Raw genomic sequence first — 26,265 nt, 5'->3', positions numbered from 1 at the left:
TCCAATAACATACATTTGATGGGGCAAATGGCCTCCTTCAGGGAGTAAGTAAATGTGGAAACTATAAACTGTTGTTAAATTGGTTAAAGTGGTATTTTGGTCAATATATTGTTCCTACTTCAGGTGGTGCTGAGGGCTATCATATTATACCACAGTATCAAATATTTGTCCCCATCAACTCTGCGCTGATACTATTGTCAATGCCAGCCTGCTTCTATTTCCAGTCTTGTTTGTTTCTCAGATCCCTTTCATATTGATTTTCCTATACTTTGCTAAACTCAGTTAAATACTGAACTGAAGCAAGTTATCCATCAGCATTGGAGTATTTTGTTTGGACTTCTATTTTCCCCACCAACACAGTGGTTATCCTGAGGAAAAAGTTCAAAAGTATGGCAGAGAAAGGGCAGTATCAAAGGGACTGCATGAAGCTTTTGTATAGCACTACAACAGAATGAATCATAGCACCCTGCATTCTTAGCTGACTGAACAGGAAGACTTCAAAAGATACTCATGTAGGCATTTCAGTCCCTGTGGAGAACTAATATCCCCTGAGAAGTCACTATGCCAGGGATTAAGGACCAATTCCTTCAGACTGCTTCATCAACAGCAAGAAGACAGTATTTTTATTAGCAGAAAGCTTTCACCTGCTAAATTCAGCTGTGTCTCATTGTAGCCTGGACTTGCATCTTAGTCGAAGCTCCTCTATTTCTCTCAAATGATCTCCATTTTATGTCAAGACACTGGTATGAACTCTATGCCATTACTATAGAAGCATAGAGAGTTGCAGCAAGCAGGTCTTTTGAGCTTCTGAGTCCATGCCAAGCGTCACCCATTTAGACTAGTCCCACATTAATCTCAGTTTTTCTCTACCCCGTGTTCCCATGAACTCGCCCAGATTCTACAACTCATCTGAAAACTGGGGGGCACTTCATAGCAGCCAATTAGCCAACCAACCTGTGTATCTGTGTAATGTAGGAGGAAATTGATGTGGTCACAGAGAGAATGTGCATATGCTTAACAGCCAGCAACAGGGGTCAGGATAGAAGCTGGGTCTCCAGTGTTGCTTGGTAGTGGCTCTACTAGCTGCACCACTGTGCTGTAGTTCTTGTTCTGTTCAACTGTTTTCATCCGCCCCCTCAAAGGTGTTAATTTGCCCAGGGGTTAAAGTTGCATGGGGTTACACCTAGGTAGATGTTTCTTACTGATCAGAATTTGTCTGTATGTTAGTGGCTTAATCAACTAATGTCACCGCTTCCTGCAATTTCAACCCAGTCACTTTTTGCACCTAAGCTCTCATTCTAATTTGCAAGCTTATCCTTACTGGTTTCAGTTATAGAGTACAGAAATACACCCTTTTGCCCTACTCACCTACTCTGACCAAGCTAGTCCCATCTGCCTGTGTTTGGCCTAAACCTTCCTATCCAAACATCTTTTTAGCATTGTTAATGTACCTGCCTCGACTACTTCCTCTGGCAGCTCTTTTCATATACCCACCTCCCACTGAGTGAAAAACTTCCCCCTCTGGTCCCTTTAACGTCTTTCTCCTCTCACCTTAAAGCTATGCCATCTGGTTTCAGACTCTCCAAACCTGGGAAAAAGACTGACTGCTTATGCCCTTCGTGATTTTATAAGCCTCTCTAATGTCTTGCCTCAGTCTCCTGTGCTCCATAGAAGAAAAAGTCTGGCCTGTCCAGAGCAATACACACAAGATGCTGGAGGAACTCAGTAGGTTATGCAGCATCTATGAAGAGGAATAAACAGTGACGTTTCAGGCCGAGACACTTTACCAGGACTGGAAAGGAAGCAGGAAGTAGCTGGAATAAGAAGGTGGAGGAGGGGGAGGAGTACAAGCTAGAAGATGATAAGTGAAACTTGGTAAGTGGGAAGGGTGAATGGGGGAGGAAGAATGGAGTGAGAAGCTGGGAGGTGATAGGTGGAAGAGATAAAGGGCCAAGAGGAAAGCATTTGATAGGAGAAGACAGTAGAGCGTGGGAGAAAGAGAAGATCATCAAAGGGAGATGATAGGCAGGTAAGGAGAGGAGAAGTGGTAAGAGGGGAGGAGAAGGGGGAGGCAGAAATAATTGGGAGAAGTTAGAGAAATTGATGTTCATGCCATCATGTTTGAGTCTAACCAGATGCAATATGAGGTGTTGCTCCTCCAACCTGAGAATGGCCTCATTGTGGAAGAAAAGGATGCTCTGTACTGATATGGGAATAAGAAGCAGAATTGACATGGGTGGCCACCGGGAAATCCTGCCTTCTATGAAGGTGTTCCATGAAGCTGTCCCCTAATCTACATCAGGTTTCACGAATGTAGAGAAGGCTGCACTGGGAACACTGGATACAGTGGATGACCTCAACAGATTCATATGGATAATGTCACCTTACCTGGAAGGACTGTTTGGGGCCCAGAATGATGATGAGGGTGAAGGTGTGGAGACACATGTAGCACTTGTCCCGCGCAGGAGTAAGTATCAGGAGGGGGGTCAGTGGGGAGGGAGAAGTGGGCAAGGGAATCGTGTAGCCAAGTGATCCCTGTAGAAAGTGAAGTGTGTTTATAGGGGGGTGGGTGGAGAAAGGAAATATGTGTTTAGTGGTATGATTAAGTTGAAGATGGAGGAAGTTGCAGAGAATGAAGTGCTGGATATGGAGGCCTGTGGTGTGGTGGGTAAGGACAAGGGAACTCTATCAGTATTATGGCGCAGGAAAATTGTGTGGGGGTGAGGACAAATGTGTGGGAAAAGGATGAAATGCAGGTGAAGGTAGTATTAATGATTGAGGAAGGGAAGCTGTGTTCTTTGAGTAAAGAGGACATCTCCAATGTTCTGAAATGGAAAGCCTCATCCTGGGAACAGATGTACCAGAGAGGGAGAAACTAAAGGGAATAGTAAAGATAGCTGTGAGAGTCAGTAGGTTTATAAAATATATCAGTAAGAGAGATTGAGAAAGGGGAGAAAGGTATCAGATGTACCAAGTAAATTTGAGGGCAGGGTGGACATTGGAAGCAAAGTTGATGAAATTGACAAGCTCAGCATGGGTGCAGGATGCAACGTCAATGAAGTTGTTGTAGTGTAGAAGGAGTTAGGGAGCATTACCAGTGTAGGCTTAAAACATGGACTGTTCCATGTAACTGACAAAAAAGGAAGCATAGCTGGGGCTCATGCAGGAGCCCATGGCTACACATTGGGTTTAAAAAAAGTGGAAGAAGCCAAAAGAGAGATTGTTGAGGGTGAGTAACTTTTCTGCTAGACAGAGGAAGGTGGTGGTGAAGGAGAATTGGTTCATCCTCTCCTTGTATTGCAAACCCTTCAACCCTGTGAATCTGGCATGCATCTTTTCCAGCTTAATTATATCCTTCCTATAGCTGGGTGTCCAGAACAATATAATATTCCACATATGGTCTCACCAATGACTTGTGCGATTGTAACATGATGTCCCAGCTCTTGTACTCAATGTATTTGTGGGATATTGTAGTGAAATTTACTTGCCAAATGTCTGTAGACACTACCCTTCAAAGTTTTTTTCATTTGCTGTAAAACATGTTGAAGCTTTCCAGTGACAAGGACTTGCAGACTTTGTATTTTCAAACTTGGACTGAAGAGAACTTAGATTGAATGCATACAGCTAATCAAAATCACACATTTGACCATAAGACCATAGGACATAGGAACAGAATTGAGCCATTTGGCCCATCGAGTCTGCTCTGCCATTCAATCATGGCTGATCCTTTTTTTTTCCCTCCTCCTCACATTTGATGCCCACTCTAGCCTACCATAGGCTCAACCTAAGCACTGGGTCTCATAAATATATAGTATATAGACAGTAGGCAATTTAGAGAGATCAGCTAAATTTCTTTGGCAATTTCACAAAACAAAATATTATGACCTCTTACATCAGTGGATATGATATGTAAGGATTCATTTATTTTATTTGTTTATTTATTTAGAGATACAGCACAGTAACAGGTCTTTCTGATCCAATGAGCCCTCCGTCCCTCCCATTACACCCATGTGACCAATTAACCTACCAACCCATATGTCTTTGGAATGTGGGAAGAAACTGGAGCATCCGGAAGAAACCCATGTGGGTGGGCACGGGGAGAACATACAAACACCTTGCAGACAGTGGCAGGTAGCAGCTTCATGCAGCCTGGTTCTCACTAAATTTAAAGTGAGATGGAGCAGTTATTTCTCTTTGTACTAACACAGTACAAAGACATAGATACCTCTAGACTGCTGTATCCTTCACAAATGTTGGGTATGTGAAAGTGCGCATTGGTGGTCTATATTGGTTACATTTGAGCTTGACTGAATTCCAGTAGAAGTCTTCTGAACAGTCTTGCTTTTATCAGGCATTGATCTGTCACAGACATTTTTTAAATACATGGTTTTTGATGAAATATTGATGAGCTCTGTGCAGATCATAGCTGGAATTTAATAATAGAAGAAAGACTGTCTTGGGAGAGCTGCCAGCTTCTGCTGTGACCTCTGCAACCTCCATTCTCTTGGGTGGAACTGCTGAGAAAACGATAGATAACATTTAAAAGTCTGGATCTTCAAAGAATATAATGCTGCAGACATGAGATTCTTAAACTCTCAGTTCAATAATGAGAATTTAAATTAAATACATTCAGATGATCAAAATTACCCCATGTCTAAAAATTGGCCCTCTCTTCCATGAAATCCCTTCCATGCTGCATAAACACACTATTCTATCCTTTTGTAGGTTCTACCCACCAATGTTCATGTCCTTCCACATCCTACATGCACTCTTTACCCAATTATGGATACTTAATCCCTATTCTCACCCCACATCCACTCTCCACCGAATTATGGATATTTAATCCCTGTCCACACCCCACGTCCACTCTCTACCCAATTATGGATACTTAATCCCTATTCTCACCCCACATCCACTCTCCACCGAATTATGGATATTTAATCCCCGTCCACACCCCACGTCCACTCTCTACCCAATTATGGAGATTTAATCCCTGCCCACACCCAACATTCACTCTATACCCAATTACAGACAGTTAATCCCCATCCACTCCCCACCCACGTCCACTCTTCCATATTATGAGCATTAAAACCTCTGTCACACCCATCTGTGCGATCCTCCTGAACACAGACATTTAATTCCTTTACACATTCATGTCCACTCTTCCTATTTTATGGACTTACTCAATGCTTTTAATCCTAGATCCTGTGTACATTTTAACACAGATTCTATCAGCTTTTTTGTGATGGAATGAAACGTAGTCTTTTACTGCTTTTGACCAAATGTCAACTTCACACAAACACTGCAGTCTAATATTTAGGAGAAACGGAGACTTAATTTTATTGTCAGATGTACTCCATGACAGTTGTAATGGAGTACATCCTGAGATCAAACAGCAATCCACATCTCAGTATCATGCTGTGCATGTGCACCTGCCTACAGTGTGAGACAAACTGACTTTCAAATTACTGATTGGATCTTTATGCTGCAGAAAACAGCTCATTCAGCCTTCTATATGGCCGCTGTATTTCTGTAAGAAGTATTTAAGAACATAAGAAACATAAGAAATAGGAGCAAGAGTATGCCATCTGGCCTACCATAGATCATCTCAGAAAATCGGTCCTTTTTAGTGGGTTTCAATCATCATGAGCACTTGCTTGTGGGAGAGGTGGCATAAGGTTTAAAACAGCTCAGGGCCTTTCAGAACTTTTGACAGACTTCAGTCATGATAATCCATTAGGCACTTGGCAAAGGCCAATAAAAAGAAGTGAGGTGTAAGTGGAGTGGCCATTGTAGGATAGACAGTGTTAAAGTGGTCAGGCATTGGCTTAGGAGGGACAAAGGCTCAAAGTAAGTCCCTAGTAAGTTTTTTTTCTTTCTTTGTCTATTAATAGATAGCCAGTGTAGTGAGAATAGGTCCAGCATTAGTATTATGTTTATTTATTTCGACATACAGTGCAGAACAGGTCCTTCTGGCCCAAACAACTACATTGCCCAGCGACCCACCTATTTAACCCTAGCATAATCAGGGGACAATTTACAATGACCAATTAGCCTACAAGCCAGTATATGTTTGAAATATCGAGGAAACCCACGCACCCAATTGAAGGATGTACAAACTTCTTTCAGATAGTGTCAGAATTGAACTCCAAACTGCGATGTCCTGAACTATAATAGTGTTGCACTAACTGCTATGTCACCTTGGCGCCCGTCTTCTTGTGAGATGGGGAACTCTGGGAGACCTCCAGTCTCCTTACTAACTACATCTGGACAAGGTGCATCAAACAACAGCTCTTTACAAACCTAATTAGGGAACTAGAGGTGCAGCTGGATGATCTTCAGCTCATATGGGAGAATGAGGAGGTGATAGATAGGAACTAAAGAGAGGTAGTCACCCCTAAATTGTAGAAGGCAGATAGCCAGATGACTGTCAGAAAAGTGAAATCGAATAGGCAGCCAGTGCAGAGTACCCTTGTGGCCATTCCACTCAATAATAAGCATACTATGGATTCTGCTGGGGTCTGGGGGGGAGCCACAATGACTGGGTCTCTGGTACTGAGTCTGGCCCTCAGTACCAGAAAGGAAGTGGGTGGGAGGGGGAAAGAAAAGGAACACAGTGGTGATAGGTGATTCCAGAGTTAGAAGAGCAGACAGGAGATGCTATGGACATGAAAGAGACACCTGGATGGTGTTTTGCCTCACATGCACCAGTGGCGGAGATGTCTCGGATAGAGTCCATAGCATTCTACAGAGGGAGAGTGAGCAGCTGGAAGTCATGGTACATATTGGTATCAACGACATTGGTAGGGAAAGGAAGAAGGTTGTGAAGACAGAATATAGGGAGTTAGGTAGAAAGCTGAAAAGCACGACTTCCAGGGGAGTAATCTCTGGATTGCCTGTACCACACATCAATGAGGGTAAGAATAGGATGATTTGGTAGATGAATGCATGGCTGAGGAATTGGTGCTAGGGGCAGTGTTTCAGATTTCTGGATCATTGGGATCTCTTCTGGGGAAGGCCTGTCCTGTACAAAAAGGATGGGTGATGCCTGAACTCAAGGGGAATCAATATCCTTGCAGGCAGGTTTGCTAGAGCTATTGGGGAGGGATTTAACTAATTTGGCAGGGGGATAGGAACCGGAATGATATGTCTGACAAGTAGAGGCAGTGTGTAGGGAGACTACAAGGAAGGATAGGCAGATGATCGGGGAAAATTTCAGTCAGAGGGATGAGTTGAAGTGTAACATGGGAGAAAAATCAAGAAGGGTTGTGAATACAGGACTGAAGATGTTATACTTGAATACATGTTGTATAGGGAATAAGGCAGATGATCTTGTAGCACACCCCGAGATTGGTAGGTATGAGATTGTGGATATCACTGGTATATAGTTGAAAGAAAAACATTGTTGGGAACTTACCATCCAAGGGTATACATTGTATCAAAAGAACAGGCAGCTAGACAAAGGGGATGGTAAAAAAAGAAGTTAAATCATTCAAAAGACGTGACCTAGGATTGGGAGATGTAGAATCCTTGTGGGTAAAGTTAAGAACAGCAGGGGTGAAAATACCCTAATGGGTCCTATACAAGCCTCTGAGCGATAGCCATGATGTGGGCTACAAATTACAAAAGGGAATAGAAAAGGGATGTAAAAAGTGCAATGCTACGATAATCATGGGAGATTTCAGTATGTAAGTAGATTAGGAAAATCAGGTTATTGCTGAATCCCAAGAGGGGAAATTTGTAGAACGCCTATGAGATGTCTTTTTAGAGTAGCCTGTGATTGAGCCAAGTCTAAAATCAAATTTATCACTATTACAAGTGGAGTAAGGGAATTATAGAGGCATGAGAGAAGACCTGGCCAAAGTTGATTGGAAGGGAACAATCGCAGGGCCGATGGCAAAACAGCAATGGCTGGAGATTCTGGGAACAAATTGAAAGGCGCAGACCCAAAGAAGTAGTAGTATTCTAAAGGGAGGATGAGGCAACTGTGGCTGACAAGGGAAGTCAAAGTTTGCATAAAAGCAAAAGGGAAATTAGAGGGTCGCAAAGCTTTTAAAAACCACCAGAAGGCATCTAAAAAAGAATTGAGAAAAAAGATGAAATATGAAAGGTAAGCTAGCCAATAATATAAAAGAGGATGGCAAAATTTTTTTAGATATATAAAGAGTAAAAGAGAGGTGAGAGTGGATATCGTACAGCTAAAAAATTACACTGATGAGATAGTAATGAGGATATAGGAATGGCGGACGAACTTAGTGTTTTGTGTCTGTCCTAACTGTGGAAGACACCAGCAGTTTTACAAAAATTCGAGATTGTCAGACAAAAGTTACTGCAGATGCTGTTACCAAGGAGAAGATACTTGGGAACTTGAAAAGTCTGTAGTTTGGTAAGTCACCTGGACCAGATGGTCTGCACCCAGGGTTCTGAAAAAGGTAGTTGAAAAGATTGTGGAGGCATTAGTAGTGATACAGGTGTCTCCCCCCCACCCCACTTTACAAAGGTAGAGCATTCCTATGAAATCTTTCTTAAGCCGAAATGGCGTAAAGCGAAGAACCATTAATTTATATGGGAAAAATTTTCGTAAAAGCAAAAATCCTCTTTGAAATGCGAAAGCAGGTTACTAATGTAGGTCTTTTGTAAAAGCGAAGTGGCATAAAGCAAACTTCCGTAAAGTGGGGGGCACCTGTATTTCAAGAATTAACAAGAATTTCCAGAATTGCTGTAATTGGAATTGCTCTAGAGGACTGGAAGATTGCAATGTCACTCCACTCTTTAAGAAAGGAGGGGGCAGAATAAAGAAATTTATAGGCTGCTTAACCTGACTTCAGTGGATGGAAAGATTTTGTAGCCCATTGTTACATCTGAGGTTTTGGACTACAGGTCCACAGTCCCTTATCCGAAATCCTTGGGGCCAGTTGTATTTTGGAATTCAGAATTTTTCTGATTTCAGAATCCCTCCTTATTGGTTCTGGGAACCTCCCCCCCCCCCACCAACAGATACCAAAAAACATATTTGCTCAAGTCCGTTATTTAACCTGTCTCAGTGTGGGTGGACTTTAGGACCCGGTGGTGCTCCAGACCTGCGCACATCCTCCCGTATACTTTAAATCATCTCTAGATTACTTATAATACCTAATACAATGTTAATGCTATGTAAATAGTTGTTATACTGTATTGTTTAGGGAATAATAAGAAAAAAAATTATTTCCAACAAAAACATTCAATAAAACATAAAAATATACAGCTTCAAATGAACCAAATCAAACACATGGTAAATGACTTCAGTTTTCAGAGCTTTTTGGATTTCAGAATTTTGGATAAGGGATATACTTATATACTTATACTTGGGCCATATGATAAAATAGGCCAATGGCAGCATGGTTTTCTTAAAGGGAAATCTTACTTGACAAATCTGTTGAAGTATTTGAAGAAGTAACAGGCAGGACAGACAAAGGAGAGTCAGTGGATATTGTTTACTTGGATTTTCAGAAGACCATTGACAGGGTGTTATACATGAGTCTGCTTAACAAGATAAGAGCCTGTGGTATTAGAGGAAAGATACCAGTATGGATAGAGAATTGACTGACTGGCAGGAGGCAAAGAGTGGGAATAAAGAGGGTTTTTTTTCTGGTTGGCTGCCTGTGTTGGGACCATTTCTTTTCACGTTATATGTCAATAATTTGGATGACAAAAGTGATAGTTTTGTCGCCTAGTTTGTGGGCAGTAGGAAGATGGGTGGAGGGGTAGGTAGTCTGCAGAAGGACTTAGATAAGGAGAAGAGAAGTGATAGGAGGAATACAGTGTATGAAAGTATATGATTATGCACTTCGTGAAGGAATAAAGGTGTGAACTATTTTCTAAATGGAGAAATTCAGAAATCATAGGTGCAAAGGGACTAAGGAGTAATCATACAGGATTCCCTAAAGATTAAATTGCAGATTGAGTTATTGGTAAGGAAGGCAAATGCAATGTTAGCATTATTTTGAGAGGACTAGAATATAAGAGCAAGGATGTACTGGTGAGGTTTTGTTGGCTCTGGACCTGTACCCACTGGAGTTTAGAAGCACCAGGGGGATCTCATTGAAACCTACTGGATATTGAAAATCCTAGATAGTAGATGTGAAGAGGATGTTTCTTACAGTGGGCAAGACTCACTGGGTGATTAGTGGATCTTTTCCATATCCTTCTTAACCTATGTCCAATCAAGCCAATTATTTTATGGAGGATATGACCTGCTTGCAAACTACAGCACCTCACATTGTTGTATTTTGCAACTTGGTCATGTTGAAAGTTCATTATTGTCTCTGCTGTGGTGCAGAATCCCTCAGTGTTAAGTATGAGCAGAGCTGCAATTTGATAGTGTACTATGAAAAAAGCATCTGTTTTGTTAAGGTAGTTTATTTTACAGCTCTCCATGAAATCAAAGAACCTTCTTCAGCCTTTTCAGGTCACTCGTAACACTGAAGTTAAAACTAGCCATTCAGTGAAATATCACTTGATCAGAAGAGCTTTCAAATTCATTCAACAATCATTCGATTGTTTAATGTTATTTCCTATACACAAGTATAAAGGAAAATCAAATAATTGTTACTCTAGATCCAATATAACACAAAAATCACAAAAGATAAAGGACACAATAATAATTTAAAAAACACAATAAATATCAATACATAACATTTGGTTTCCACATTCTTTAGAACTGAAAAAGCACAAAGCCTGAAACAAGATGTGTGACACCTTGCACTGGAACACTAGTTCCCCCATTGTGAATCACTTGGAACTGATTGCAGGAGCCAACAGTTTCTTAGGCCAGCTTTCCCTATGATTGTTACATCCTCAGACTGGAAACTATAATAATGAAGCCTATTGCTGTGGAAAAATTCACTGGTTTCTCATGAGTCTGCTTAAGGCTCATGGCATGGGTATCCTTTCTCAAGGATGCCCTGGTTTTCCCTCACCCTCACCAGTGGATGGTTTTCTTGTGCCTGCTGAAATCCGTATGTCTCATCTTCTGCATCTTCTCTCGCGAATTACGGCATGCTCTCTTCCTTATGTGTCTCCAGGTTACTTATGTCTGGGGGATAAGCTCAGACATGGGATAAGGTTATTTAAGCTTAGCCTACCTAACCTTATCCCATTTGTCTGTGTTTGGCCAATATCCCTCTAAACACAGTATTTGCCCAGTCTACCACATCATCTGAAATCTCATTCCACTTCCCCACCACTCTTCTGTGTGGAAAAGCTAGCTCCTCAGGTCCCATATAACCATATAACAATTACAGCACCGAAACAGGCCATCTCAGCCCTTCTAGTCCGTGCCGAACGCTTACTCTCACCTAGTACACTGACCCGCACTCAACCCATAACCCTCCATTCCTTTCCTGTCCATATACCTATCCAATTTTACTTTAAATGACAATACCGAACCTGCCTCTACCACTTCTACTGGAAGCTCGTTCCACACAGCTACCACTCTCTGAGTAAAGAAATTCCCCCTCGTGTTACCCTTGAACTTTTGCCCCCAACTCTCAACTCATGTCCTCTTGTTTGAATCTCCCCTACTCTCAATGGAAAAAGTCTATCCATATCAACTCTATCTATCCCCCTCATAATTTTAAGTACCTCTATTGTCCCCCCTCAACCTTCTACGCTCCAAAGAATAAAGACCTAACTTGTTCAACCTTTCCCTGTAACTTAGGTGCTGAAACCCAGGTAACATTCTAATAAATCTTCTCTGTACTCTCTCTATTTTGTTGACATCTTTCCTATAATTTGGTGACCAGAACTGTACACAATACTCCAGATTTGGCCTCAGCAATGCCTTGTACAATTTTAACATTACATCCCAACTCCTATACTCAATGCTCTGATTTATAAAGGCAAACAAACCAAAAGCTTTCTTCACCACCCTATCCACATGAGATTCCACCTTCAGGGAACTATGCACCATTATTCCTGGAGTCCCCTTTAAATTTTTCCCCTTTCACCTTCAAAGTTTATCCCTTAGTTTTAGTGCAGGAAGCAAACAGAAGTATGAATATGATTGATGAAGGAGGACAGATAATGAAGACCCATGCTAAGTTCATTGAGCTTGTGGAAAACTCAGGGTGTATCTTTATTCCCTCTCTCCTGTCTATGGGGTATGGAGGTATTTAACACCATAAGACATAGGAGCAGAAGTAGACCATTCAGCCCATCGAGTCTGCTCCGGCATTCAATCATGGACTGATCCAATTCTTCCAGTCATCCCCACTCCCCTGCCATCTCCCCATTCCCTTTGATGCCCTAGCTAATTAAGAACCTATTTCTTTCAAACAGCCCTTTTAGTGAGCTATCATGCTTAGTTTGTCCTGGGAAAAACCAGGGACTGAGAGAGAATGGAGTGAAGAACCCACTGCCCAAAATATGGTGCATCAATGGGCTTCAACTTCCTATCAAATGAATAGTTATAGAAAAGTACAGCACTGGAACAGCCCCTAAGGCCCATTTAGTCAATGCTGAAACATTTAAACTGCCTACTCCCATCGACTTGCACTGTGCAGCACCTTGCACTGGTCTGCATTAAATTCCATCTGCCATTTTTCAGCCTATTTTCTAGCTAGTCCAGATCCCTCTGCAAGCTCTGATAGTCTTCCCTGCTGTCCACTACACCCCCAATCTTGGTGTCATCCTCTGATCCAGTTAACCATATTATTGTCCAGGTCATTGATATGGATGACAAACAACAGTAGACCCAGCAGCAGTCCCTGTGGCACTTCAGTAGCCACAGGCCTCCAGTCAGCAAGGCAACCATCTACTACCACTCTCTGGCTTCTCCTACAAAGCCAATGTCTAATCCAATTTATGGTTGAGTGTCTGAACCATTTTGACCAGCCTTCCATGCAGGACCTTATCAAATACCTTGCTAAAGTCAATGTAGACAATGAGCACTGCCTTGCTTTCATCAACTTTTCTTGTAATGTCCTTGGAAAAACTTCGTAAGGTTAGTTAGGCACAACCTACCAATCACAAAGCTATGCGAACTGTCCCTAATCAGTCCATATCTATCCAAATGCTCATATATCCGGTCCCTTAGAATAGCTTCCAATAACTTTCCATCTATTGATGTCAGGCTTTATCAGCCTATATTTTCCTGGTTTATTTTTAGAGCCTTTTTAAACAACAGAACAACATTAATATCTGTGCTAGGGCCCCTGCAATTTCTGCACTTGCCTCCCATAGGGTCCAAGTGAACATCTGTCAGACCCCAATTTGCCTCAAGACAGGAAACACCTCTTCCTCTGTATAGGGTTCATGAAGTGGATGCTGCTTTGCCTCACTTCTATATTCACAGTGTCCATCTCCAGAATAAATACAGATGCAAAAAAAGTCCATTTAAAACCTTCCCATCTCTTTTGGTTCTACACATGAATTACCATTCTGATCTTCCAGAGAACCAAGTTGCAATCCTTTTGCTTTTAACATTTCTGTAGAATCTCTTAGGATTTTCCTTCACCTTGTCTTCTAGGGCAACCTCATAACTTATTTTAGCCCTTCTGATTTCTTTCCTAATTGTTCCATTTTTTTCTTAAAGGGCTTTCATATCTCTTGTAAACCAAGGCTCCCTAAATCTTTTATTTTTATGTTTTATTTTGACAGGCACATACAAGTTTTGTACTCTCAAAAATGTCAAATGTCCCGCTTACCAAGTGTACACTTGTCTAAATACATCCTGTCCCAAATCCACACTTGCCAGATCATAACTGATACCATTGAAATTGGTCTTTCTCCAATTTAGAATCTCAACCCAAGGACTAGACCTACATTTAGTTTGAAAATAATGTCATTGTGATCACTAGATGCAAAGTGTTCCCCTGCACATACTTCTGTCATATGCCCTGTCTCATTCCCTAATAGCAAATCAAATATCCGCACACTCTGTCATTGGGACTTCCACGTGCTGATTAAGAAAACCTTCCTGAACACATTTGACAAACTCTATTCCATCTAGTCCTCTTACAGTATGGGACTCCCAGCCAATACGTAGAAAGTTCCAATCACCTACGATTTCTACGATTTGAACGATTTCTTCTCTTCGGTATTCACTAAGGAGAAGGATATTGAATTGTGTAAGGTGTGGGAAACAAGTAAGGAAGTTATGGAACCTATGACAATTAAAGAGGTGGAAGTACTGGCGCTTTTAAGAAATTTAAAAGTGGATAAATCTCCGGGTCCTGACAGGATATTCCCCAGGACCTTGAGGGAAGTTTGTGTAGAAATAGCAGGAGCTCTGATGGAGATCTTTAAGATGTCATTAGAAACGGGGATTGTGCCGGAGGATTGGCGTATTGCTCATGTGGTTCCATTGTTTAAAAAGGGTTCTAGAAGTAAGCCTAGCAATTATAGACCTGTCAGTTTGACATCAGTGGTGGATAAATTAATGGAAAGTATTCTTAGAGATAGTATTAATAATTATCTGGATAGACAGGATCTGATTAGGAGTAGCCAGCGTGGATTTGTGCGAGGAAGGTCATGTTTGACAAACCTTATTGAATTTTTTGAAGAAGTTACGAGGAATGTTGATGACGGTAAGGCAGTGGATGTAGTCTATATGGACTTCAGCAAAGCCTTTGACAAAGTTCCACATGAAAGGTTAGTTAAGAAGGTTCAGTCGTTAGGTATTAATGCTGGAGTAATAAAATGGATTCAACAGTGGCTAGATGGGAGATGCCAGAGAGTAGTGGTGGATAATTGTTTATCGGGATGGAGGCCGGTGACTAGCGTGGTGCCTCAGGGATCTGTTTTGGGCCCAATGTTGTTTGTAATACACATAAATGATCTGGGTGATGGGGTGGTAAATTGGATTAGTTAGTATGCCGATGATACTAAGGTAGGAGGTGTTGTGGATAATGAGGTGGGTTTTCAAAGCTTGCAGGGAGATTTATGCCATTTAGAAGAATGGGCTGAACGTTGGCAGATGGAGTTTAATGCTGAGAAGTGTGAGGTTCTACATTTTGGCAGGAATAATCCAAATAGAACATACAGGGTAAATGGTAGGGCATTGAGGAATGCAGAGGAACAGAGAGATCTAGGAATAACAGTGCATAGTTCCCTGAAGGTGGAGTCTCATGTAGATAGGGTGGTGAAGAAGGCTTTTGGAACGCTGGCCTTTATAAATCAAAGCATTGAGTACAGAAGTTGGGATGTAATGTTAAAATTGTACAAGGCATTGGTAAGGCCAAATTTGGAATATTGTATACAGTTCTGGTCACCGAATTATAGGAAAGATATCAATAAATTAGAGAGAGTGCAGAGACGATTTACTACAATGTTACCTGGGTTTCAGCACTTAAGTTACAGAGAAAGGTTGAACAAGTTAGGTCTATATTCATTGGAGCGTAGAAGGTTGAGGGGGGATTTGATCGAGGTATTTAAAATTTTGAGAGGGATAGATAGAGTTGACGTGAATAGGCTGCTTCCGTTGAGAGTAGGGGAGATTCAAACGAGAGGGCATGATTTGAGAGTTAGGGGGCAGAAGTTTAAGGGAAACACGAGGGGGTATTTCTTTACTCAGAGAATGATAGCTGTGTGGAATGAGCTTCCTGTAGAAGTAGTAAAGGCCAGTTCTGTTGTGTCATTTAAGGTAAAATTGGATAGGTATATGGACAGGAAAGGAGTGGAGGGTTATGGGCTGAGTGTGGGTAGGTGGGACTAGGTGAGATTAAGAGTTCGGCACAGACTAGGAGGGCCGAGATGGCCTGTTTCCGTGCTGTGATTGTTATATGGTTATAACAATTTTTTGTTTCTTGCTACAGTCTTTGATTATTCTCTACATATTTGTTCCTCTAAGTCCCACAGACTGCTGGGTGGTACATAATATAACCCCATTAACATGGTTATACCTTTCTTTTTCCTCAGTTCCATCCATAACGCCTGACTACATGAGTTCTCCAGTCAGTCCTGACTGAGCACTGCCATGATATTTTCATTGACTAGTAAGGCAACCCTTCCTCCTTTAATCCTTCCCATTTTGTTGTGTCTAAAACAACAGAACCCCAAAATACTGAGCTGCCAGTCCTGGTTCTCTTGCAACCAAATCTCACTAATGGCTACAATATCATAACTCCATGTGTTGATCCATGTCCTGAGATCATCTGCTTTTCCTATGATACTTCTTGCATTGAAATATACGCGGCTTTGGATATTGCTCACATCATGCTTAACCTTTTGATTCCTGACTTTGAAGTCTCAGCAAGAACTATAACAAGATCTCTCTCCACACCTCTCCATTATCTGTTCTGGGACTCTGTTTCCCAACTCCCTGATATAAACTACCACTTTCCCTGTAGGATAGTGGTCCCCCTCCAGAACAGATACAAACTGTCTCTTCTCTACAGATCCCACCTTCCCTGAAAGAGAGCCCAATAAGCCAGAATCTGATGCCCTCCCTCCTACACCAATTTGTTAGCCACATGTTAAACTGTATGATCTTTCTGTTTCTGGCATAGGTAGCATGTGGGACGGGTAGCAATCCTGAGATCACATCCCTGTAGATCCTGTCCTTTAAGTTAGCACCTAACTCCCTGAAGTCCCTATGCAGAAGCTTGTCACTCTTCCTACCTATGTCATTGGTCCCTATATAGATCTTGACTACCAGGTATTCATCCTCCCACTTATAGGACATAATGTAAAAGTATGAAAAGAATCATCAGGATGAGCTCTTGAAAAGTCAAGGTGAGCTTGTTCTGCTGTGCAGGAATTCTGCTTTATTTCAGCTTGCTTTTTAATTCTCGCTTTGAAGCCCGAGTGGCTGCTGCAGAATAAATCTGGGAAGCATTTTCACACAGTCTCCATAACATCACATGTCACCATTCAAAAATAGCTGTCTGTATTTAATTCACATGATTCCTTCGAGGTTTCAACACAATTCCCATCCTCACCACATTCTACAGAGGATGTATCGAGAGCATTCTCAGCAGCTGCATCACTGCCTGGTTCGGGAACTGCACCATCTCGGCTCACAAGACTCTATAGTAGATAGTGAGGTCAGCTGAGAAGATCATTGGGGTCTCTCTTCCCGCTATTACAGACATTTACACTGCACACTGCACCTGCAAAGCTAACAGTATTCTGAAAGACCCCACACACTCCTCATACAAACTCTTTTCCCTCCTGCCATCTGGGAAAAGATACTGAAGTATTCAGGCTCTCATAACCAGACTGTGTAACAGTTTCTTACCCCAAGCCATCAAGACTCCTCAATACTTAGAGTCTAGACTGACATCTACATCCTCTACTGTGCCTATTGTCTTGTTTATTAATTATTGTACTGCCCTGCGCTGAGAATGGAGGGATCATAACCGAATGACCACAACGGTACAATGGAACAAGAAGACAACAGAAGGTTTGCCTGCTGCAGCTGCTTACATCTCGCTTGCTTTCTCTCCCCCCAACAATTGCATCACAACAACAGCTACCTCAGAACGAACTGAACTGAACTTTATATTCTTCTATGACAATTCGTTTACCCCGAGACATTGATAGAGCTTGTTTCTTATTATTGATTATTATTCCTACACTTCTATGTTTATTATTGCTAACCTGTCTTATATGTATATTTTCATTATTGATAGTGTATTGCTTAGTTTACTAATAAATACCTTTAGTTACAGTACCACCAGACTCCAACGTATCATTCCATCTCTGCTGGTTTGTTAACCCAGTTACGTGGTACATAACAGCTATACCTCACTATACTCATCGCTCATGACCTGATCACATGATTACTGCAGGTAATGCCTGCCCATTGCTCTCAGACACAAATGAAATCAGTATACTGAGCCCTACTTTTTTTGGAATGGGCTTTAAAGCACCTTTGCTAGTTTAATAGTACCAGAATGTACAGTTGCAGGTAACCTGCTTGAAACCAAAAATTTAGTGGCTGTGATAAAACTGCATGTAACTCCCTGGGTCGCCTCAGGCTCGCTCAGCTCGTTCTTGTCTAGGGGGAGCAGCCTTCGGCACCGCCAAACTGGATAATCAGCTGGTGTGGATGCTGTGTGATGTCCCCGCCTCGCCCAAAACCAGACAGTACACCATATGCGATTAAATGAGTACAATTTATAAAGGTTACTATAACTAAGTGATTAATAACGATACAGTATATATGAAGAGAAAATTAAAGAAAAAGCGCCAAACTTATCAAAGTCCAAACCACTTCGTGCACAACTGTTGGAGCTCAATTACTGAAGTCTTCTGGCCACCATTCGATCCCCTCTGAACTCCTCGACTCGCAGCTCAGGACCCTCCGAACTCCTCAACTCTCCAAACAGCTCAGGACCCTCCGAGTGGTCAACCAAGCACATCTAAAGTGGTAAATTTAAGCTTTGTGTCAGATGTATGGACCTGGGAAGGCTGATGAACAGAAATGAGACACTTCCAGTTTGAAAGTCATGCTGAAGCAGGAAAGTCAGGCCAAATGATCCAAGAATGGAATGGTAATATTCAGGGCTGGCTGTGGCACAGAACACACACTGTGTGCAAGAACCCTAGTGTATGCTGAGAAATTCTTTATTATTCCTTTATCTTAATTTTTGAAATTAATTGCTAAGATGTTGTAATACTTAATTGTTATTTATTTAATCTTATGTGTACTGTTTTTCATATTTAGAAAGGCTTTTGATAGCAGGGTGCAGTGTAATGGGCCATCACTGTATTTGAGGAAGGAGTCGTAGGATACACCTTCTGAGGACTAGTTGCTATTTATTGCCTGCTACACTTCATGGAAAGCCTCAGTAACTCAGTCAGCTTAGAATGGTGATGGGCAGTGAGTGGGCCAGGTCCAGTGAGAACTGGCCCATTAAATTTGATGCCAGATGTTCAATAGATTGCTGTTTTGTGCTGTGTCCTATCAATGCCAGTAGATGTGGCATGTTGACCAGTAATGGTGAGTGCAGTTTAACCAATGCTGTATTCATTAATATTGTTACTCTTTGCAATTATATTCTCATACAGCTTAGTGCAATTCTGCTGACCTAATATCAGGCAGAAAAATAGGGTGTGCAGCTGGTGCAATGCATGCATTTAGAAGCCAGTATTTAAAACTCAATTGGTGCTACAAAAACATTTAAAATATGTAATATTATTTTCATAATTTAAGATTATTGTTTCATATCAGAAATTCAAAAATATTTTCAATGTCTTGAGCAGTGAAAAGGGTATCAGCATGTTTTGGGGAAGGAATTTTGGGATACAGCTGAGACTCACAACCTGCTCAATTTCACTGCTTGTTACTTTGTGAAGCTTGACTGTATTTTGTTTTCTGCTATGCCACAGCAACCAAAGTAAAAGTTGTAAATCACTTTTGGACTCCTGAAGTTGTAAAATGCAAACTCTTTTAAAGTTTATTTTATTTTGATAATTTTAAAGCCAAAGGAAGTAGGTTTATTAATCTGTAATACACATCTTAAAGACAAATGCAGTGTTTGGTACAATAATTACAGGTCTAGATCATTCATTTCTATCCATGCTTTTTATATGCATCCATTGGCTAATACAGATGTTTTAAAATAATTGTATTTCTTGTTAGGTAAACTCCTGTCTATCTGGAATGGCTGAGTTGAATGCACTCAAACTTTTTCCCTGGGGTTGGGGAGTCAAGAACGATAATGCTTAGGTTTGAGGTAAAAGGGAAGAGATTTAATATGAACAAAAAAGGACAGTACTGTATCAATATGGAATGAGCTGTCAGAGAAAGGTTGAGGCAGGTTTAATAAAACCTTCTAAAATATAGTTGAACACTGTACAGACTGGAAAGATTTAGAAGGTTATGGGCCAAACGCTAGCAGATGGACTAGATTGGATGGGCTATCTCAGTTGACGTAGAGCAGTTGGATTGAAGGGCCTGTTTCTGTGCTGTATAGCCCCATTATCAACTCTATTAATCTTACTCTTGTGCAATAATCAGTTCATCGTTTGAAAGTGTCCAACTAGTATTTCACCCTGTCTTTACAGCTCCAGCGCTTGCTCCAAGTTTAAACCAAAATCATGACAAAATCTGTAATTTTCTTACTGTATTCTTTTTGCAGTTTTGAATAGATGGAGAGAAAGGTAGAAGATTCACACTACTGGTAATGTTTGTTTCGCAGTTAGTTACCAGTGGACAAATAGGGACACTCAAATATCATTCAAGCATAACCTGTAAGTGTCAGTATCATTAACATAAACTCGTGTAGGTCTATGAAAAATTCAGTTAATTCCTTTGATTTGGCTCGGGTGCACACCAGCTGATACAGTTTAACCCAGCTACATCTAATTTCAATAGACTTTTTCAAGAAGTGCAAGAGTTAATGCCAGATGTGGATGCAGAGAGATGGAACCTCAGTAGGACAGTTAGCACCTGTGGAGAAAGGAGCTGAGTTTTGTGCCCATGTCCTCCCATTAGAGCTGGGAGAGGATGGAGGTGCAAGAGGGTAAGAGAGACCAAAGAGATAGGTTTCAGTTGGAAGATTGGAAGGTTAAAATAAAAGGATGCATAAAAGATAAGTAATATGAAAATTAGAAGAGTTTGATCATGGTTCAAGTGAGGAAACAAGAGGTTACTATGGAAGGGGTGTAAGAAGTATAAGTAGAACCATTGTTTGTAATTTCAGAAGGGCTAGTGCTGCTCCAGGGTGGGAGGGATGTTTAACCTAGAGTTGCAAGGGGATGGATACCAGAAAGCCAGGGCAAATAATGGAGCAGTTGTGGGGAAAGACAGGAATCGAAAGGTTTAGCATGGTGGCAATAATGTTCTGCGTTGTGTCTGTTTCAGTATGAAGAGTATTGTAGGTTAGAGCTTAGAGCATATATTGGCAAGTGGAATTATGACATTGTAGTCATTAGTGAGACTTGGTTACAGGAGAGCCAGGTCTGGCTTCTCAGTGTTCTGAGGTTCTTTTGTTTCAGATGTGACAGAGCGGGAGGGGTTAAAGAGGGAAGTCTCCCTTTACTGGTCAGGAAAGTGTCACAGCAGTGCTCAGTCAAGAGAGACTGGAGAATTCATTTACTGAGCCTAACTGAGTGGAATTGAGGAAAAAGAAATGGATGACTACATTAATCGGATTATATTATAAATGACTGAATAAATCAGCAGACAGTTGCAAGAAAAAATATTTTGACAGTACATGATTTTAACTTAACACATAATAACTGGGACTCCCATATTTTAAAAGGGCTGGATGGATAGAGGTTACCAAATATGTTCAAGAAAGTTTCCTTAATCAATAGGTAGAGGTCACAATTAGGAGGGTGTGATACTGGATCTTTTATTAAGAATTGAGACAGGGCAGGTGACAAAAGCGTGTGTAAGGGAACACTTTGGATCTAGTGATCATAAGTCCATTAGTTTCAAAATAATTATGATGAAGAATAGTTCTGGTCCTCTGGTTGAGATTCACAATTGAAGAAAGGATCTGCACGTGTGGATTAGGGTAGGTTATGTTCTAGCAAAGGTGTGCTTGGTAAGTGGAAGGCCTTCAAAAGTGAAATTTTGAGAGAACAGAGTTTGTCTGCTCTTGACAGAACAAATCAAAGCTATCAGGTTAAGGGAATTTGAGGCCTTAGTTAAGAGGAGATGCAGAACTTGCTTCTGTATACGACAGCAAGAAATAAGTGAGGTATTTGAAGAGTGCACTCAGTGGCTAGTTTATTAGGTAGAAGAGTTACCTAATGAGGTGGCCACTCAATGTATAAGAAATGAAGGAAAACATTTACAAGGGAAGTCAGGAGGGCTAAAAGAATGCATGGTTGCTCTAGCAGACAATGTGAAGGAAAATCCAAAGGGCTTTTAAAAATATATTAAAAGCAAAAGTATAGCAAGAGACAAAATTGGTCCTCTTGATTATCAGCATGGTCATCTATGTATGGAGTTGAAAGAAATAGGAAAGATCTTAAATGGATATTTTGCATCTGTAACTTCTCAGAAGATGAATGTACAGTCTGGAACTGAGGCAAGGCAACAATGAGGTCATGGACTGCCGACCAATTACAAAGGAGGTAAATTGCTATCTTGAGGCAAATCAAAGGTGCTCACTTGAACCTTGTGGGAGGTTAGTGCAGCAGAGGTACTCAAAACATCCTTAGGTATAGGTGAGGTGCCAGAGGATCGAAGGATAGTTAATGTTCTGTGTTGAAGAAAGGCTCTTAAGAAACAGAGAAAATTATAGGCCAATGAGTATGACATCAGTAGTAGGTAAGTTATTGGAAGATATTCTAAGGCATCAGATGTATAAGTATTTGGATAGACAGAGACTGATTAGGGAGAATCAATATGATTTTGTGCATGGTAGGTCATCTGTAACCAATCTTACAAAGTGTTTGGGAGTTACCAGGAAAGTTGATGAAGGTAAGGCAATAGATGCTGTCTCATAGACTTTAACCAGGCCTTTAACAAGGCCCCACATAGGAGGCTGATCAAGAAGATTAAGTCACTTAAGTATACAGGATGAGTTAGTAAATTGGATTCGACATGCACTTTGTGGAAGAAATCAGAGAGTGGTAGTAGATTGTTGCCTCTCTGACTGGAGGCCTGTGACTAGTGGAGTGCTGCAGGAATCATTGCAAGATTCATTGTTGTTTGTCATCTACTGTATGTCAATGATTTTAATGATAATGTGGTAAACTGGATCAGATAATTTGGAGGCATAGTGGAACATGGCAGGTGGGATTTAATGTAGACAATTTTGAGGTGTTGCACTTTGGGAGGACCAGCCAGCGTAGCACTTACTCGGTGAACGGTAGGGCACTGAAGTGTGGTAAAGCAGAGGATTCTGGGATTACAGATCCATAATTCCTTGAAAATGGTGTCATAGGTAGACAAGTGACATGTTTGGTGTTGAATCTCGCTGTGAAAGACAGTGCATGTTTGTTCAGTTACAGACCAGAAAAACGACGTGCAGCTGTTGGCTCTCGTGCAGGAAGATTTAAAAGAAAAAAAAACAAATACTGAAGTGTATGGAGGCAACCGACGGGGAGTTCACGGACTGTATGACCCGGCTGACGCCAAACATTGAAAAACTGACTAACTCTGTTGCATTAATAAAGCACCTTGTTAAATGTGTAAAGCATGTTTGCATCAGTATTATCTTGTACTTCCATACAATGTTACATTAGGCTGTTACACATCTATTGTCAGAGAAGTACTTGCATAAATAGGTAAACCACCTTCAGACGAGCAAGGACAGAAAACAGGGCAAAGTGAGTACAGTATACTTATTTATTCAGTAAGTTATGGGTCAAAGTATCTGGTGAGTACGTTTCTAACTCTTCTGGCTTCGGTCTCATTGCCGTCTGTTCTGAAATTGTTAGGTTGCATTCAAGAAAACAATGAAATGGCGCGCTGTCGTCTGATGCCGTTTTCAAAAGTCTCCAGTTACCCCGTCCACACTGATCTGCCCGAGCAGCATTTTCAAAAATACCCACCCTGGAAAGTGTTTCTGAAAAGCTCCAGTTTAGGGGGACAAAAACGTTGTTTTAGTGTGGACGGAGGGTAAAAACGAAGAGAAAAAGCTTCGGTTACGGATTTATCTGGCGTAGTGTGGACGTAGCCTGAGTTCTTCAGCATTTCTGTTTTTCTTTCGGTAGTTTAAAGCATCTTTTGTTAACTGTAATTGGAAATAGCTGTTTCTCTTGGCAGAAAGTTTTCAAACAGGGTATCATCACCCAGTGAGCTTTTTACCAATGCACTTACTATGACGAAGTAATTTACAGACTCATTAAATGAGCCTTTCAGAAGCTTTCCCTTGAGATCTCAATAGGCTCTGCTATGATTGCAATGATATCATGGTAGTTTTATTTAAGTAATCAGAAAATGTAAATCAAAAAATTGCACACGCTGGGCAGCTGAAATAACAGCAATTTGCTGGTAATGAGTTTAGGTTTCAGGTCAAAGACCTTTCTTCACAACTGGAATGGAGGAACAATAAATGGAGGCAGAAACGATAGTGGTGTTTCAGATGCTGTTAGATAGCCACATGAAGAGAATTGAGGGATGTGGACCATGTGCAGGCAGAAGGGATTTGGTATCATTAGCTTAATTAGTGTGCCACAGTTTCATGGGCCAAAATGCTCATTCCTGTACTGTACTGTCCTATGTTTTATACAGATCAGATAAAGGAGCAATTTACTTTTGAGGATTTATGCATGTAATCCACTTGGATAATAAATATCCACAAATATAATGCATCCTTCTTGTTTGTGTCATATTTTCATTTAGAAGAACTTGTGTTTTTTTTTAAAGCAATGTATCCCTGTTCCACAATGAACATGGCACAATATGATACTTTTCTGTAGATGTCATGTAATATTAAACTGAGGACCAAAAGAAACAATCATAGTTTCGAAGTCACTGATTTCTTATGATTTATTTTCCAGGATTCTATGCAGGCGAATGTCATCACCCGTGATATTAATCGGACTTTTCCAGCCCATGATTACTTTAAAGACACTGATGGGGATGGACAAGATTCATTATTTAAGATCTGTAAGGTAGGGCATTGAATTCCAAGAACATCAGCTGCCTTCTCCTGTGCTAGGTTTTTTGCTCAGAACATGGACTTTGGTGCTGAATCTATACCATACTATCAATGCTGTGCAATAATCCTGTGAACTTTTTTCCAGCAACCATTCAGCAGTCCTGAAGTATGGTAGAAAGGATTTTTCATCTTCTCAAAGATTCTTTCAGAAGCTAAGGAAAAGGCTTGAAACTTGTTGCTTGCCGATCATTTCATTAAGTATTAATAGAACAAAGAAAATAGGAAATGGGCAGTAACAGAGGTCTAGTAAGGGAAGGTGAAGAAGAAGCAAAGGCAACAAAAGAATTGGAAAGATAGAGTTGCAAGTCTATTAGCTAAGAACAAAGAACAGGAAAGACTAAAATGTATCTGCATCACCAAGATTGGGATTTATTCAGATCTCTAACTTCCACTGAAGAGTAATGCTAGTGCACCTTCTCGAACTACTGCTGCTTGTGTGATGTCCCTTCAGGAAGGAGGCACAGTGGGTTCGTGGAACTAACTCAGAATAGGATAATAGTGGGGAACTTAGAAGTGAGCATTCCTGCGCTTCTGCCACCATTGGACTTCAGGGTACTGGAGATCACAGGTTTTGGAAGCGTTAAAGGCTTGGTACATTGCATTGGTGCATCCCATAGATGGTACACACTACACCAGCAATGGAGGGAGTGGATGTTGAACCTGCTGAATTGTAAAAGTGATCAGGCAGACTACTTTGTCCTGGATGATGTTGCATTTCTTGAGTGTTATGTTAAAGTTATATTCAACCAGTTAATAGAGATGTATCTAGCTCTTTTCTGTACTTGTTCACTTGTTATGCAATTCATCCATGGCATGTAGACAAAGGGCAAGTTTTTATTTATTTAAACCAAAGTCTTATTCTCTTCTCCAACATTTTTATTACTTTCTACATAGAAGATTACAGAGTACAAGAATAAGGTCAAAAGAGTTAAAAAGAAACTACGAATTACATTATATCTGTTCATAATAACAATCTCATTACCCCGTATTCATGTAAGTTAATCAATAGTTATATTGAAATATGTTAATTTATTACAAAAAAAAAGAATCTAACCCCTACCGAGACCAAAGCTGTTTATTAAGGAGAAAAGAAGGTAAAATATCTTCTCATATAATAAAAATTATAGCCGACATCTGAGTTTAAACAACAAATTGAAGGTTTTGAAAATAATTCAGATAAGGTCCTCACAATGTTTGAAAGTCTTGATGAGATAATAACCATAATATTCCAAAACAATATAACAATTACAGTACGGAAACAGGTCATCTTGGCCCTTGTAGTCTGTGCTGAACTCTTACTCTCACCAGAAATTGAGCAACGAATCTTCTCTAAATCTAAACATTACATAACGTCACATAACCATTGAGCATGAATAGGAGGAAAAACCATATTTCCATTTAAACAAAAGCATCCTCCTAGCTATAAGAGAGCTGAAGGCCAAGATATGTAAATCAAATGCCTTCAGCTTAATATCTTGTCCTGAAACAATCCCAAATAGGGCTGCCAGAAGGTTAGGCTTAAAATTGACTTTAAAAAGTAAGGAAAAAGTTTGAAAAACTTCCTTCCAATATTTTTCAAGATTCAGACTAGTCCAAAACATATGAATTAATGAAGCTTCTCCATTATTACATCTGTCACAGTAGGGAGATATTGTAGCAATGTGCTACATACAGAGCTAGAGATGACAAGCAGTTGGTAAGTCGTTTCAAGACT

General features: G+C 40.7%; 1 protein-coding gene across 4 annotated transcripts in view; it reads left to right on the top strand.

Moving 5' to 3' along the window:
- LOC132402205 (rab GTPase-activating protein 1-like) overlaps nt 1–26,265 on the top strand; it is a 570,990-nt gene that overhangs the window by 257,442 nt on the left and 287,283 nt on the right. For all 4 annotated transcript variants that reach the window (XM_059984929.1, XM_059984928.1, XM_059984931.1 and 1 more), the window contains one exon: nt 24,391–24,504. In XM_059984929.1, coding sequence (XP_059840912.1) covers nt 24,391–24,504 — 114 coding nt within the window. The remainder of the gene's footprint in view (nt 1–24,390; nt 24,505–26,265) is intronic.

Source organism: Hypanus sabinus, chromosome 11, assembly GCF_030144855.1.
Source record: "Hypanus sabinus isolate sHypSab1 chromosome 11, sHypSab1.hap1, whole genome shotgun sequence".
In the NCBI taxonomy this organism is placed as follows: Eukaryota; Metazoa; Chordata; class Chondrichthyes; order Myliobatiformes; family Dasyatidae; genus Hypanus; species Hypanus sabinus.
The sequence above is the reverse complement of the archived record's forward strand: the minus strand, read 5'-3'. Positions and strand labels throughout refer to the sequence as shown.